The sequence below is a fragment of the Monodon monoceros genome, unplaced genomic scaffold (genome assembly GCF_005190385.1).
Source record: "Monodon monoceros isolate NGI ecotype Baffin Bay Population unplaced genomic scaffold, NGI_Narwhal_1 Super_Scaffold_15, whole genome shotgun sequence".
In the NCBI taxonomy this organism is placed as follows: Eukaryota; Metazoa; Chordata; class Mammalia; order Artiodactyla; family Monodontidae; genus Monodon; species Monodon monoceros.
In genome coordinates, this window is record NW_021703771.1 from 70818216 (window position 1) to 70835723 (window position 17508).

At 37.5% G+C, this 17508-nt stretch overlaps 1 protein-coding gene across 3 annotated transcripts in view; it reads left to right on the forward strand.

The window, feature by feature from the left end:
- The first annotated feature begins 4033 nt into the window (after nt 1–4033).
- Nucleotides 4034–17508, forward strand: part of STXBP5 (syntaxin binding protein 5) — a 165773-nt gene continuing 152298 nt past the window's right edge. For all 3 annotated transcript variants that reach the window (XR_003793711.1, XM_029223865.1, XM_029223867.1), the window contains exons 1-2: nt 4034–4447; nt 5655–5752. Coding sequence is in view for 2 of the 3 variants with exons in the window: in XM_029223865.1 (XP_029079698.1) it covers nt 4292–4447; nt 5655–5752 (254 nt within the window). In the remaining variant the exon portion in view is untranslated. The remainder of the gene's footprint in view (nt 4448–5654; nt 5753–17508) is intronic.

Here is a 17508-nt window from a genome sequence, read left to right on the forward strand (position 1 = left end):
TTTCAAAGTTTTAAGAATCTGACAGTATTTTTCGCTTATATTACTGAATGCCTCATATCTTATGCTTAAATGCTCATTTGGTTCAATTTGTTTTGTTTTGCACTTCTGGAATTTTCTCTTCCCTTTAATTTACTGACTTTTGCTAGGCATTTTTGTATTTAATTTAATGATACTCTTACAAATAATATTAAATAGTGATAGAGGTAATCTATGGAATAATGAAGGCTCATTAATATCTGCCTGATCCATTTTTCTAAAAGGCTAGAGCTTGACAACGAAGATCACAACGTAGTGAATCCTGTTTTTCCCCAGACAAGGCTTGTTTATTTAGCTGATGATATTTGTCGAGTCCACTCAGGTACGAATGGTAACTGGAGATTATCCAGGAGTCATAAATGTGGAAATTACATTGTAACGTCACTCTTCTAAATGCTCAGACCAAAAATGGGGGCATCATCCTTGCCTCTTCTCTTTCTCTGATACCCACCATCCTGTCAGCAAATCCTCTTGGCTCTACTATTAAAGTATAATCCAGAGTCTGACCCTTTCTCACCACATACCATTCCACTCTAAGCCACCATTTCCATGCTGGATTACTGCAGTAGCCTCTTAACTGTAGGGAAAATTGTGAGTATAAGATAAAAATGACAGTGAAAGAAGGCTACAATATCAGGTAAGAAAGCAGGTAAGAAAGAATTCCATTTGGGAGAATGTCACTTACCCAAAGGCAGAAATCTATTAAATTGTTTTGAATCAGCACACTGATTCACTCATGAAAACAAAACAAAAATAAATAAATAAAATTTTGTCGAGAGATTACTATGGGTAAATACTATGGGTATGCTATGTGCTAAATTTTAAAAGGAATAATACAAATTATTGAATTTTTAGTCATTTTATTTTAGAGTTTAAATTCCTAATTAATTTTAATTCTAAATTAAAATCCTAATTTAAAAATCAATTGATCGATTTAAACTGACAAGAAAAATCATGAGTTTGAGGATCCATTATTTTATCTTTGCCATCATAAAGGTAGATATTTGGGAGCATTGTTTTTCTTTTTTTACCTAACAGAATTCTGGATATGTCTCTGAGCTAGGAGAAGATAGACGGCAAGCCCACAAAGCTAACCTACAGTAGCAGATACGCTCCATATTCATCTTAAATTCTACGTTTCCTCTATGAACCAAAGTTTTGGGAATGCCACGATGAGTTCATAATCTGATGAGAGGGATGAGGTATGAAAATCAAAACAAAATTCCACAAGTCAAAAAGGCGGGACTGGCTTATATTGGTGATCTGTTGAAGTTCCTTTCACCCCAAGGACACTGATAGTAGTTTTTCCATTCTACTATGTGTAACTAATGTAATGCAAACTTTACATTTTTCCCTAGTTTATCCTCCAAAACCCTAGGAAGCAGGTAGTATTAACCTTATTTTTCACATGAGGAATCTGACCCTTAGGAACAGTAAGGAATTTGCCCAAGGTTGCCCACATTACCACGGTCTGGATTGAAATCCATATCTGGCAGACAACAAAGCCTAGGATTTTTCCACTCTACCAGAAGGCCTTTCAGCAAGAAATTGTCCCTTCTCCAAAGGGTTTCATAATCCAATGATGACAAATCATCCAACAGATTTATTTTCAAACTAGATGAAAAGGTGGATCATAATCTTCTGCGGGGAAGTGATCTCTCTGTTTTAGAATTTACCCCTATGGAGGCATTTGTATTTTTAAAAAGCTCCCCAGGTAATTATGATCACCTCCCAGCTGCCTTCCAATGCTCTTCTCCCTCCTCTTCACCTGGTCGACTCCTCCTCACCTGGACTGAACTATGGTGAATTCACCATCGCCGGGCCTTTTCCGGCCAATTAATTTACCCTCTGCATTCCTCTTGCGTGATGCCATCAATGAGCTCATCACATCTATCCACAATTACTGATTTACATGAGGTTTGCCACCTTTTGACTAGGGAGCTTGTTGAAAGTAAGAGTTGCATTTTGCGTCTTCAGTACGTAGCACAATGTCTCACACTCAATAAAATGTGTTTCAGAGGACTAAACTGGTAAACAAAAATCCCAGAGCCACTTGGAAATAGCCTGAGAAAAATCTTCAAATCTGGTTTATCGCTCGTTACACCTAGTGAATTAACTTTGTAATTCAGTAAAAATTAAAACACAAAACAATTTTCTAAGTTCCACGCGTAAGCCATCCCCCTTTGATGCGGAAGCTCCACAGAGAACTACGTTTGCCGAAATCCCTGAGGCCCAGTCGTGGTTGGTTTGCTGACGGTTCTTGAAAGCCTGTCACATCAACCAATACTGTGACGAAAATTTCCCTGCGCAGGGCAGTAGGCGGCCAATCACAAAGTAGAGGGCGGGCACTTCTGATGAGGCTTCAGAAAGCCCTCAGTAGCTCAGAGCCGTCAGGGCTAGGGAGTTAGTAGCCTAGGAGAGTATCCTTCCTCTCCAGCCCCTCCCCACGAATTAGAGTTAGTCTTTATGCGCTTGCATACTGCTTTACGTTTTCCTTAGTTTCTACATCCTTCCTAATCAAGTACCTCTGCTTCCCATCCACCTTTCCTTGTTGAACTCACTCTCGGGAAAGGGTACCCGCATAATTAATCTCTTCTCCTTTTCAAACTCGAGACAGATATTTGTCTCTAAGCATCCAAGTGGGATTGTGACAGTGAAGCAGTGGAAAGGTTTGAGCGAAAACTTCATTCTTCCCTCCTTTCCCCTTGCAAGAGTGGAGAAGCTACTGGGGATTACTTAGTGGATAATCAGCATTACCGGGCGGATTGAAGGTCTGAGTGTCCGCGCTGTGTTTACTTCCACCCTCGCTCCCGCTCGCATCTCCACCCACGCTAGCGTGCGGACTGAATCCAGGGCTGGCGTGTCACTGGTCGGGGCAGACACCCAGCCCTGGAGCCGTTTCCCTTTGGCATCCTCTTCCCATTCTAGCAGCTACCTGCCATTGGCCATGCTTTCATCCTACCAACAGTAACAGCTACAGGAAAGAATTCATTTTTCCCTTTCTAGGTTCATCTTTCCTGGTACCCTTTCTAAGTCTGTCATCCCCTTGCCACAGACATAACCGTTGTCTAGACGCTGTTTTTCAAAATCCAAATCCAAATCAATCCAAAACAAAGCCCATCAATAAAGCAACAACAATAATATTGCAGCCAGCAGCCGGGAGTGTGTGCCTCATTAAAGGGTGAGAATATAAACTCCCGCTTCAATGACCGATTTTGAAATAAAGGATTCCTGCTGCTTGTTAGTCATCAACATTTTTACTCTCCCAGCTGCAGGAAAAGCAGCTGCATCCTCTGGCAAGGCGATTGAGATGGGAGAAATTTAGCCACAGGTCTGGGATTTTCGCAGAGGATAATTTAAACCCCAGCTCCACTCCGGTGGCTGAGGAGGGGGTGGGTACGAGCGGTGCGCATGCTCAGCAGCCCGGCTCCGCCGAGGCCCAGCTGCCGCCACCGCCGCGGCCGGTGCTGTAACCGAGGCTGCCGCTGCTGTTCCGAGCGGGCGTTGGTGCCGTGTGCCGAGGCGCCCTGTCAGGCGAGAGGGAGCGGCCGGGCGGGAGCGCGGGCGGCGGCGGAGCCTGAGGTGGGCAGCCGGGGCTCTGAAGGAGCGAGGGCGGGCTAAGCCAGCCTCGTAGGAGCGAAGCGGAGAGCTCTGGGACCCACCCCGGGCGCCCTGCGTGCCATGGCCGGCGGGCAGCGGCGCTGAACAGCCGGGAGGCCGAGCGGCGGCGGCGGCGGACGGAGAACCGGCGAACCCCGGGAGGAGGAGAAGCAGGAGCGGGAGGAAGCGCCGAGGGACTGCGGGGCCCGGGTGGGCGGCGGGGCCGCGGGCCATGGACTCGGCGGGGGCGAGCCGGGGCGGCGGCGCGGCGCAGAGTCAGCCCGCCGCCAGGTGAGGCTAGGCGGAGCGGGCTCGGGTCGCCGCTGCCACTGCTGTGCCGCCGGGCCGCGGAGCGAGTCGGCGGCGGCGGCGGCGGCGGCTCAAGCGGCGCCGCAGCAGCCGCGGCGAGCAGCGGCGGCCTCGGAGGAAGAGGGGTCGGCGCTCGGGGTTCTGGCGGCCGCGGTTCTCCCGTCGCAGTATATCCTGCTCGGATTATCTTTTGCTTCTCCCCAGCTGCCTCTTTCCCCTCACACTGACACTCTGTCCCACACCTCCGCGTCCTCGGTCGAAGCTGCCCTCGGCCCGGGCTGGTTCCCCCCCGCCTGGGGACGCCCCTTACCTCTCCTCCCGGGCTGCGGGGGACCCCGCCGAGACCATGAGGAAATTCAACATCAGGAAGGTGCTGGACGGCCTGACCGCCGGCTCGTCTTCGGCCTCGCAGCAGCAGCAGCTGCAGCAGCAGCACCCGCCTGGGAACCGGGAGCCCGAGATCCAGGAAACGCTCCAGTCCGAGCACTTTCAGCTGTGCAAGGTGAACGGAGCGCGCAGACCCGCGAAAATCGGGGTCGTTTTAGGGGCAACTCAGGCTTTACACACGAGTCGAGGGATAGAACGCCAATAATAATCATACCTCGAATAAAGGTCTCGCTCCTCTAGCACACTTTGCTTGGTGGGCTATTTTGGAGATTGACATCATCTTACTCCTTTTCGTTGAATTTCACGTGCGGCAGTCATTTCAAGGTTGCTTCTAACGTATTATACTGACCTTAATCTTATGGCTTTTATATTCAAGCATTTTAATACATAATTCACTGACTTCCAAGTTTCCTTTGGGAACAGTGTCTAATGAATGTTGTTTATCAAAAAGCCAAACGTGTTCAACTAGATATTTGCTCATCACTTTTCCCTTAAAATGTGGTAGGAGGCTTAAAATATGAAATCATAGGGTCTTTCTATCATTTTGTTTGGTGAAAAAGTTAGAGCTGTGATTTTTGCCTATTAATGGCACGACAGCTGCCATAGCGGTCTGTAATTCAGAAAGAATGATGCAGCGAATTAATTCACCAGCTGCTCAATGAGAAATACAAACTTGTGTTGGTATTAATACCAGGCATTCATAAGTCAGAGTTTCTTAAAAGTGTGTACATACTTTTTTGCCCCAGTGTCCTAAAATTATTAAGGATTTAATAGCAAAATGCAAAAATATATGCTGTGTTTATTTTCATTCTGTTACAGTTGCAAAATGATGAGATAGATGTTTGCTAATTGCTTTACTGAATCCTTAATTAGAGTAATTATGACAGCATTTCCTTAGAAGTACTTGTATTTAGCATCCAAATAAAGTAATGATGAAGTTAGCACACTTGAAAAAAAGCATGAATTGCATTTTTAAATGAATATACAGAATTTTTGACCACTGCAAACTTCAGTAATTTGTTCTCAGACATAATAGTATAGAATATTAAATTTTCTTCTAAAGCCTACCACTATGATGGAAAAGCAGAAATTAAGGTGTAACACTGGGATAGTTTTTTTGGTTTTGTTTTTTTGGTTTCAGATTCTATGTGCATAGATTTTTGTTTGATGTAGACTTCATAGTTTTTTTTTTATAGCAGTGCATGTATATGTGTTTTGCATCAATTATAATTGCTTCTCGGTTCTAATACCTCTATTGACTTTTCTGTTTTAAAACTTTGCTTTCTGCCTTGGTTGCTGTGATGTCACTTGCCCATCCCTAGACTGTTCGCCATGGATTTCCCTATCAACCCTCAGCCCTGGCCTTTGATCCTGTACAGAAGATCCTGGCAGTGGGAACTCAGACTGGTGCTTTAAGGCTGTATCCTTTCATTTAATTTAATTTTATTTTTTAACTTTTACTGTATTCTCCCCAGTCCTTCTGTATTGCTGATTAGTTGCTTTTCCTGTTTAATGCCAAAGAAATGGTATGATCAGGTATTATGTGAAATCATGTGGTTGTATCTCTCCCCATGATTATACTTGCATGCAGGTTGTATGTTGCTGTGATGTTTCTTAGGTCAATTTATAGTAGCTAAACACGTATCCACATAGAGTTCTAAAGTTTTGCTATAATAATTACTGTCTTTGCAAGGAAGTAGAAGTTTCTAAGGGGAAATATATCTGCTTATACTAGTGGTCTATTGAACGGACTATGTAGAGGATGAGGTTTAAAGACAATAGCACAAGGCACATTTTATTTGCTTTTTTAAAAATATTGTGCATGGTAGATGTTGAAATTATGACTATTTATTCTAATGAATTAGAGGTTGAATTTGAATTTGTTTCTGACTTGTCCATCTAGAAAAATCATTAGAAAACAAATATAAGTTTTATATAAATAGTTATGAAGTATTGCTATTTCTAAAAGTTTTAGAGCATTTTGTTAGTATAATGCAAATGGAGAAGTGTACTGTCTTGATATGTTTTCCCTTTGATGGTCTACGTTTGTTATGTATATGTAAATACTGTTAGGTTAGCTGTACGTATTAGTATAGAGGATTATTTTTCTTGGTTATGCATGAACTGTAATTGTTTTGTCATAGCATTTTTTTCCAAATACCTACTCATTCTTCAAGATAATTTTTTCAGTCTGAACAATGGAGAATACTTCACAATTCCTCTCAAACTATTTAACTTGAAATAAAATTGTGTTTACTTTTACTATGATATTTACCCATATTAACCTAAATGCCCTTAATTTTAAACTTAAATATAAAATTTTAAAAAGAAAATGCTTTGTTCATCCATCAGTAGGATATCTGCTTCCTACATATTATTGAAGTAACATGTTGGTAATAAATAGACGAAAACACTAGATGATAAGAAACACGGAGGAGCAGGAAACTTTACTCCCCACGTGTTAGATTTATCTGGCTCCTGAGAAGGAGGAGGGGAGCCTGCATTTGAGTTAAACATGTGTCTTACCTTTTTTTATAATCTTTTAAAATCTTCATTTCAAAGTAGTGCTATACGTGGTATCAGGATATTTTATTTGTGATTAGTGTGCTATGTTCAAAATGCTTATAAAAGTTTTCACTGAATTGTGTTACTAAGTGAAGTCTATCATTCATAGTAAATACCAGTAGTGCACTCATACCTGTAAAAATGGTAAAATCTGACCAAGCTAGATCTGAACCTGTGAATTTCTAAGACAGTATTTCTAAATAGTTCTTACCCAAATATCTAGATAGTTGACACTAAAATATTTTTTACTTCAATTGTATAGATATTTTTATTCCGGTATCCAGTGATCAATACCTTCTAGTTTAGGGCTCCTATTTTAGTCTTGTGAAGATGGGAATAAAATTAATTTTGGTAGTGTGGGTGCTAAGTGTTCAGCAAAACCCCGTGTAGTGACAAAGTAGTGTGGTATTGGATCCAGATGGACTGTTTAGAATGAAAAGCCAATTTTTTTTTGTTCACAGCAAAAGAGTATCACCTCTGGACTAAAAGGGGGAAAAAAAAGTTGAATTAAATCAACTATTTTTAGATTATTTTGGTTTTCTTTTAAGTGGGTTCAATTTTTACTATTTTCCCAGTTGAGACCCAGTGTGGTCTCAATTTTCTTACGGTACATAACTTTTTCCCTTTAACAGCCAGTCTGCTCCTTTTATAACTTAATATAATCATGAGTACCGCAAGCAAGGCTGATTTTATAAAATCAAATGTTTTTCGTAGACAAGACTTTTTACCCCTACTGCATTTGAGGAATTAGCAAATTACACAAAGGGAGAAGTTAAAATTGAAATGTTAGGCCTAATGCTAACTGTCAAATGAAAAGGATCAAGTGTACGAAATCATCACTTATATGTCTTTTGCTTTTATACATTTTTTTATAGTTAAATACTGTATGAAAAGTGAATCTGTAATTTACAGTTACACTCTAAATTTTTTTAGAACCTCTTTTACTGTATTTACAGTGAAGTTAGGAAAGCAGTTTACCAAATACATTTTTATTTTACCTTTTTACGAGATTTATATGAACATTCCATAGTGATAAATTGGTTTGCCTACCAGTAATACCACTAGTCATTCCTTCTGTTAGGTTTAAGTAGGAGATAAGCTTATGAGCTTTATTATGGCTTTGATTTGTAGAAAATCTAAAGTAAAATAGAAATCTTTTTTTATTTTAAAGTAAAATAAAAATCTTTATCTAAAATAAGACTAAGATCTTTTTAGTTTTACATAATTTCCACATACGTGGCTTAAAATTTGTTAATTTCTCTGTTCTTTGTTTTGAAAGCTAGACAACTGTAGTTTATTTCAAAGCTCCATATTGGTTTAATGTGCAGACTTAATAAGTCTCTTCTCTTGCCCTAGTTCTTTTATATTTTTCACTGTTGCATTTGGCTTCTTACAATCCTTCTCTTTATTTTCTTCTCATATTAGACTCTTGTAGTCTGTCATACATTTGTTCTAAAAGATGTCTTCAGAGCAGAAATATACTTGTAAATAAAGTCTTCTTTCATCTAACTGTCGAGCAGAGTAGGAGGTTTTCAAAAGTGGGACTGGGTTATGAGAATTTGAATTGCATGTCTAATTTAACTAATAGAATGTCTTCCTAAATGTTGGAGGACTATACTAAGTTATCTATTTTGAGATTAGAAAAAAAATGATGAAGAATTTACATCTGATATCTAATGTTTGTAGACAAGAATTGTGGAAAATCTGAATCCTTAAACAGTATCTAACAAATGAAGCAAGATAAATTTAATGTATTTGCTGCATTAACGTATAGCAAATGGCTGATGTCATTATAAACATGCCTTATGTTCAACCTTTTTGGCTTCTGGAGTGAATATGAGGTTGGAATGAACTTACTGATAGGAAGCAGGGAAGCATAATTTTATATGCCAAGTTGTACAGTAGTGATTTAATTATCTTAATTCTCCTCCTTTTGCCATGTAGAAATAGGTACAGTTTGGTTCTTCTGAGTAATCTAAGCATCAGAACTATTGAGATAAAGTAATCATCTATCCCCATATGGAATAAGTAAAGGGGAGAAAAAAGGTTCTAAGTGAAGAATGAAGGCATTTCTAGTAATTCTGCTGTTGTCCTTATCTGGACTCCTGGTTTACTAGTATAATTTTGAATTGCTTCATAGTCTGTTGTAACTATGGGCTACCCTGATCTTATTTTAAGGTATTTTCATCTAAACACAAGGTTGTTTTATGTATGAGTATCTCAAGGACTGTGCCAAAACATGGACTTTCAAATTTACTTAATCTTTGTAAAAAATTGAGTTTTTAAGTATCACAATTATCAAAGGATCTCATTTATTGTCTTCCTGACTTGTGGAAAATATAGTAGGCAGTCTCTGCTTTGATAAGGCATGGGCTTGTCTTTCAAATTGCAGTGTAATTTTGCTGAATGCAGGCTTACAAAATGATTTCTGTACATTGGAGTTCATTTAACAAGCACTTGTTAAGCGTTAACATTCGATTATGAATTGTGGCCTTATTTCTTGTTCGTGTCTTGCCACTAAAGAATTATGTGTCCTTGAGTTAGTTTTTTCTTACTTTTAAAATGAAGGTGCTGTATTAGATGATTTCTTCGAGAAACAGCTTTGTGATTCTAAGTAGCTATATATTGTTCTAGGTGAGTATGCAAAAGAAATGAAAATATGATTCTTATGTTCAAGGACTAGAACTAGATAAACATAATTGAAATAAGAGTTATTTAGGGTCTGCTCACATAACACAAGGTCAGATTACAGGGAAGTTTATTGCGTTTAATGACATGTCTGCACATTAGTAGATGAGGCTTGAGAATGGCAGGGAAGGAGGAGTCGGAAAAGTATTCTAGGCTAACAGTGTGGGCAAAAGTAGAGAAAAGGGATCATGGTAGTTTAGAGGAATACTAGAGACTGCTTGGAATTGTGATCCTAATTGAGTTGGAGGGAGAAATAAGGAACCAGTAGGTGGAAAACCTTGAGTGCTAGCCTGAGTTATCTGGGTGTTATTCAGTAAGGAATCATTGTAGGAATCATTATATAAGGAGATATGCTCTCAGGAAGACTTTGTGATTTTTAGGATGATTAATAATGCAGTGGTTGAAAAGAATAGAACCAAGGGAACCTTAATATGTAACTAAATCCATATGGGTAGTAAAGTGGATCCAAAGCAGGAATAGTAGAATGGGAACTGGAGAAGGACTTGATGACTTCTTTGTATCAGATCTTAGAGGGAGCAACTAAAGGTGGTGATAAAGTTTTCAAATACAGCACCGAGGCAATTACAAGACAGAAATGGAAAACTTGGTAAAGAGTGTGGCAGAGTGATGTGGAGTTTGGAATTATGTAATCTTTTACTTTTATCCTATTGCCATTTCGAGAAGGTAGCCTAGACTGATTCTAGCTTGAGAATTTGATACGCTTTTACATTTGATTTCCTTTGGGTTGGTCCTCGGTGATTTCCTGGATTTTGTTATTGAATCAAAATAACTTAAGGTCACTGTTAGCTGTTTGGCTTTGTCCATTTATCCTTGGTCAGTGTCTCTCAGTAGTGCTAGTATTTGGGGCTGGATAATTCTGTGGGTTTGCCTAGCACATTGCAGGCTATTTAATATCCCTGGCTCCCACTTACTAAATGCCAGGGTTACCTCTGCTGTTAGTGTGGTAACCCACATGCCCTCACACACTTCCAGGGGCTCCTGGTTGAGAACAACTACACTTTGTCCTAGTTCTTCACCAGTTAAGTAGGAATAATAACCCAATTAGCTCATGAAGGGAGCGTCAGGATTAAATGCAATAATGTGTATGTTTTTAGGACCATGCAAGGACTGTTTTGGTGACTATTCAATATGATATTATTATAAATATGAGAGTTTTTCTATGGTTTTAATGTTCAGTTCTTTCATTCATTTATTTCAGCAAATACTTGCTGAGAAGCAACTAGCTGCCAGGCTCTGTGTAGGAAGGCCTTAATTTCATTATTTTTGTAGCTGATGTAGTCAGTCTTCGAAGGAAAAGGTCTTAAAGTACTGTTTTTGTCCTCTTTAAAATGGTTGTGTTCTTTTCAACCACAAGTTTTAAGGATTGCTATTTAGATGTGATAAGATAATACGTGAAAGTTTGTTTCACATAGTAGGTGATAAATGATTGTGAAAGTTTGTTTCACATAGTAGGTGATAAATGATTGTTTAATGGCTTTGTACTATAAGATAGCTAGCATTGCAATGTTTGACTTGCTGCTTATTAATTTTATTTTATTGTAATTAACAAAACTGGAAAAAAGATTTGGAAATAGATTTTTGTTCAAAGTAGTTAAAAATGAAACAGTTCAGCTAGAATTTAGCCAAATTTTTGTTACTCTTCTACCCCGCCATCCTTTTTGTTCATAGAAGAGCTCTAGTCATTTGAAATTCTAGCTGTAGAGGAGAAACAAGGACTTCGAAATACTTTTACTTCTCAACTCTTAGCTCCTCACTGAAGAGGACTTTGTATAAAAGGAAGAATGAGTACTGTGTCAGCTATAGGTTGTGATTCTCAGCGTGGAGTACTGCAGCAAGGAGAATAGGCACATTTACTTTAGAAACTACCAGAAAAGGTGTCTGCCTGGAAGCAGTTATTTTGCAATGAATTTCCTGTGGAGGGAAACAAGGTATGATAGAATCTAAATGGGATTGAAAAGGGATATGTTAATTACTGGGGAATCAAGTCTGTGCTTGGTAAGCCTTTTTACTTTAAGTAAAATGGGTTTTTATTTCTGCTAGGTATTCTCTTCGTTTTCCATTTGTTTTTTAGTATAATTTGCTTTTAAAAATATAACTTGACTTTGCCATCCTGACAGAAAAAGGTAAAGGAACGTTGGAAGAATTCCCTTATTACAAGCTTGTGTTCTAGTCTTCAGACTAATTTTGGGTAAGCCAACTAAAATCTCTAGGCTTTAGTTTCCTTTTCTGTAAAATGAGGAAATTGGGATCTGTGATTTCTAAGAGTCCTTCCGGCTCTAGGATCTTGAATTTTTTTCTGTGGAGGATTTGGGAATGCTCTGGACCATCTCTGTCTAGAGTTGTCTTCTGATTGGTTGTTCTGAGTATCTGTTAAAGAGGGTGAAGTGTTAGACTCAATCCCATTGTGGGTCCCTTTACTTTGTACTCGTTGCCTGCATTCATAATAAGTCAGCAGATGCACAGTTGTAAACTTTTATTTACAAAAGGGAGCAGGAAAAAGCATGTGAGATACACTTCTTTCGTTGATGAAACAGCAGCTCACATTGCATACTAGGATGGTGGGTTGTTGCTTTTCCTTTGTTTAATCGGTAGGGCCTCATTAATGACATAGGAAACTTGGGCCATTTTTAAATATTATTTACAAAGTTTACTTTCCTTTATTGGGTGTTAATGGTCAGGATGTAAGTTAAAATGAGATTGCTTAAAAATAATACTGGGTTCCTAATCATATGATTTTATTAATTTTTATGTAAGAAATTTAATAGAGACTAATTTCATTGACTTGCATGTAATTTGAGTAATTGTATAGTAGGTTGGAAAAGTAATAACTAGCAATGTGCATGTAAATAAGTGGACTATAGGGATGATTATCACTAAATAAAAGATAAGCTTTGGGTGTCACTTTCTGACTTTAACTTCATGCATTGGAAGTGACACCTTGTTTACAAGAAGGAAATTAATAATCAGAGTGTCAGCACTGTGATTGATAATGCTTAAATGAGAATATCCTGTCCTGATTTGGTGCATTATCATCATCGGAAGGTATATTCGGTATCTTGGGATTGCAGATTAATGAAATGTCTTTGGTTTGAACTAAACAGATGTCTGTTTAAGAATATAGCAGAATGACAAAGGGAAAAGGATGTTTTACTATATACTATCTTTTATATTTGAATGCCTTTTATTAAACATAATATAGTACTATAAAACTTCCTAGGAAGCAAAACAAAGTGACTGTTGACTTGATTTTTGTAAAATAAACTAAGAGTTCATAAACTATAATCATAAAAGACTACCAAAAGGTATTTGATACATCTCCCTTCCCTTAGTCATATGTGATGTAAATCATTCTAAGGAGGAAATATCAATAGTACCTTTGGATTTAATTACTCAAACTTCTTCCTGTGAAGATGTTCAGGCTTCTATATAATAGGTCTTGTACTTTAACTTAAACCTATTTCTAATATTTATTTGCAACACCAAAGAAGAAAGACAAGTTAGTTGTCTTCCATATATTGTTATTATAATTTTTAACATTTTTGAAAATTTTAAGTAACAGTCATCTACTTGCAGATTTAGCAGTCCCAATTGCTTTAATCTCTCATTCTTTTGTATTTCATTTTAAAGAAATTTTGGATACTAGCTCTGTTTTATGTGTAACTTTTGTTTTTATTTTTGGGCTTGGGTGGAAGGAGGGGAAGGGGAAAGAATCGTTGACAGTTTATTCCTTACTACTCAGTGTTCCACAATGGGCCATGTGTTTAGTGATTCCTTAAGTCTAGAACAGCGTTCCCCAACTTTTTTGGCACCAGGAACCGGTTTGATGGAAGACAGTTTTTCCACGGATGGGGGAGGGGGGATGGTTCAGGCGGTAATGCGAGCAATGGGGAGCAGTGGGGAGTGGCAGGTGAAACTTCGCTGGCTCACCTGCCGCTCACCTCCTGTCGTGCGGCCTTGTTCCTAACAGGAACCCTAATGTGTTGGGGACCCCTGGTCTAGAATACATTTTTCCCTGTTAAAGTAATCCTTTAAAGCCCAGTGCCTTTCTCTTTGTGATGTATTTTTGGTTTTAATTCCATCCCTTTTTTCCACCCATGTAGCAATCTTTTTCTTAATTCAGCGTTTAAAATCTAAATTTCTAAATTACCATCCTTTATACGTAATATCACATAGTCATTAAATGGCTAAAACTAGTCCTTTTGGAAATTATAGCTATAATATTGAGGTATTTTTATTTTAAAATAAACTGTCAGAAATGTTAGAGCATATGAGAAGATGCAGTAGAGTCCAAAGCAGTGCAAATCAGAATCAAGCAGTATCCTCTGCCTTATAAAGAGGCCAGAAATTGGACAGTGGTCAATATACAATTATAAAATCAAAACAGAAAGAACATACAGATTCTTAAATGATTAGCTTAATACTTCTCTACTAAAGATCATATAAAAGATGAGTGTGTGTGTGCATACAAATGAAGTAATGAAGGTCTAAATCTGTAATTCAGGAGTCTGCAAACTTTTTCTGTAAAGTGCTAGATAGTAAATATTTTGGCTTTATTGTCTCTGACCCAGCTACTCAACACTGCCAGTGTAGCGCAAAAGCAGCCATAGACAATGTGTGAAGGAAGGAGTGTAGATATTTCAGTATAACTTTATTTATAAAATCAGGCAGTGGACTAGATTCAGCCCACAAGCTCAAGTTTGCCATCCCTGCTTTAGTTTATTAGGCTTCCTTGCTTTTAAATTGGAGAGGAATACTCAGGAAGGAATTACTACTGACATTTTTATAGTTAAGTTTCATAAATTACACTCGCATATCAGTTGAATCTTTTAGTCATAAATAGAAAACTATTTTAAAGGATCAGTGATATATGGTACTGCTATATACCAAGTTAAATTATTTTCATAAGTATTTTTTGATCCTATGAAAGATGCATTATTTTTCTGGTGAATTATAATTAGTATGATAAGATGACTTATCAGGCATTGTTTGGGGACAATTCAGTGATCAGTTCTATTATTGAAGTATTGTTTGAGCCCTTTACTTCCTAATTTTAATTTAAAATATATTGGCATTTGTAGCTTTTTCCTAATATTTTCATTAATATTATATAGAGCTATGTAGAAACATTTAGATACTTTTAAAAATAACAGTGAATGTAAATATTTTATTAAAATATTGTGATTTCTTATATGTCTGCAAATTTTGATTAAAAATAAATCATTTACACTGTGGGAGAAAATAACCTGAAAAAATGTATTAACAACAATAACAAAAAAAACTCATAAAGCTCTTAGAAGCAAATTTAGGTGCATGGTTACCTTCTTTAAGAGTCAGATATGTTGCATGTCCCTTCTTGGAATGAACATACATGGGACAAATTGAAAACATTATATCCGCCATGAAAAATTTTTATAGTTGCTCACTGTTTACATCATTTTTCATTAGCAGTAAATATAAATTTTGTTCAGTAAATAAGGCTAATTTCTACTTAGTTTCATTTCTCCAACTGGTGTTAATCCTTTTGGAAGTTGTTATATAAGACAAATGAAATGATGACATACTGAGCATATTTCTTTATATTTACTGGTGCTATGATTTAAAAATGAGCCTTGATTTAGAGTAACATTCCCTTAAACTGGGAGTGAATACAAAGGTTTTTAACTAAAAACAATAGCTAATACTTTTGGTTTTAGTACAGTCTTCGTTTGGAAATTAGGGTTTGCTAAACACAGGATGTTAATTGGAAAAGTAATATAGACTTAGAAATTATATGGTAATTATTGTTAAATAATGTTCTGTTTTATGGTTTTTGGTTGTGTTTCCCTTTCAGTAAGGGCTCTCTGGAACTTCTGGAGCTTTTCCTGGTGAGGTTGTCTGTTGAAGAGTGATTAATCCTACCCTTTCTTGAAAGTACATAATCTTTTCTTGTAATAGCAGCACCTCTTGCTTTTTCACAGCAGTACTCTGCCAAAAGTGACTATAAATCTAGTGGCATCAACTATTGCAGTACTTTCTGCCAAATTGCTTTCCTTTTGTGTATTTTTTCCTTTTTGTCTTTTGAAAGGGAGGAAAAGTATTGAAACAGATTTTCCATCTATGCAGTCTTTGTACTGTATTTTTCATAATGTGTTTTATTTTTCTTTTAAAATTCACTTGGCCATACTTAAGAACTTAGCCATTAAGCATCTGAGAATGGATGCTGGGATAAAAGATTGTTATATGATATGTGAGAATGTATGTTCCTTTTTGTTTCTTTAACCCAGGCCATGATTATGACTATATTTCATAGACGACTGAGCAAATGGTTCATTTGAAAGTATATTTATGTACCAAACGCCATTCTGAAGAATTGCCTGTGATAGTAAATATAATTCATTTTGACCCCTTTAGAGACAGTCCTAACTCCAAAGCAGTAAATAATAAGGATGAATATTTTTGAACCACTCTATTCAAAAATAATAAAAAATTCTTATTCAGAATAATAGTGGAAGATGTAACTAGAGGCCTATTTCAACCCAGTTAATGCTATAATTATATTTTAGTGTAGATGCTGCAATTACTTTGTTTTGATGTTTCACTCACATGAAAAGAAAGCAGTTGACAATTTTTCAAATACCATTTGACATTTACTGTAAAATATTACAATTGTGTTGGCTTAAGGAAGTTTTAAATGTTGACCTATGCATCTTTCATGGTTAATTTTAGCATTTCGTTAAATTTTTACTGTAGAAATAGTGCACATTATAGTTTTGCTTAAATAGCAGACTAGCAGGATGTTAGAATTGTGAGTGAACTGTAAAAATTATGTCCACCCTTATAATCATGAGAATGTGGCTAGCTTCATTTCTTAACATATTAATTTTTTGGCAGACTTTACTTTTTAGAGCAGTTTTGGCCTCACAGCAAAATTGAGCAGTAAGTACAGAGATTTCCCATATACCCCGTTCCCACTCGGCACAGACTCCCCCATTATTAGCATCCCCCACTAGAGTGATACATTTGTTACAATTGATGAACCTACATTAACACATCATCACCCAAAGTCCATAGTTTATGTTAGGGTTCATTCTTGGTGTAGTACATACTGTGGGTTTTGACAGATGTATAATGACATGTATCCACCATTGTATTATCGTATAGAACAGTTTCACTGCCCTAAAAATTTTCTGTGCTCTACCTTTTCATCCCTCCCTTTCCCCTACCTCTTGGTAACCAGTGATCCTTTTACTGTCTCCATAATTTTGCCTTTTTCAGAATGTTACATATTTGGAATCATACAGTAAGTAGCTTTTTCAGATTGTCTTCCACTTAGTAATATGCATTTAAGTTTCCTATGTTTTTTCATAGTTGATAGCTCATTTGTTTTTAGTGCTATATAATATTCCATTGTCTGATGTACCACAGTTTGTTTATCCATTCACCTACTGAAGGACATCTTTAGTTGCTTCCAAGTTTGGGCAATTTTGAAAAAGTGGCTCTACATATCCATGCACAGGTTTATGTGTGGATATACATTTTCATTTCCTTTGGGTAGATACCAAGGAGTGTGACTACTGTATTGTATGAGTATGTTTAGCTTTGTAAGAAACTGCCAAACTGTCTTCCAAAGATAGCTGTACCATTTTGTATTCCCACCAACAATGAACAAGAGCTCTTTTGCTGCACGTCATCGTCGTCATTTGGTGTTGTCAGTTCTGGATTTTGGCTCTTCTAATAGGTTTGTAGTGGTATCTCCTTATTCTAATATGCATTTCCCCAATGACATATGTGGGGCATCTTTTCATATACTTATTTGCCATCTGTGTATCTTCTTTGGTGAGGTGTCTGTTAAGGTCTTTGGCTCATGTTTAATTGGGTTGTTTGTTTTGTTGAATTTTAAGAGTTCTCTGTGTATTTTGGATA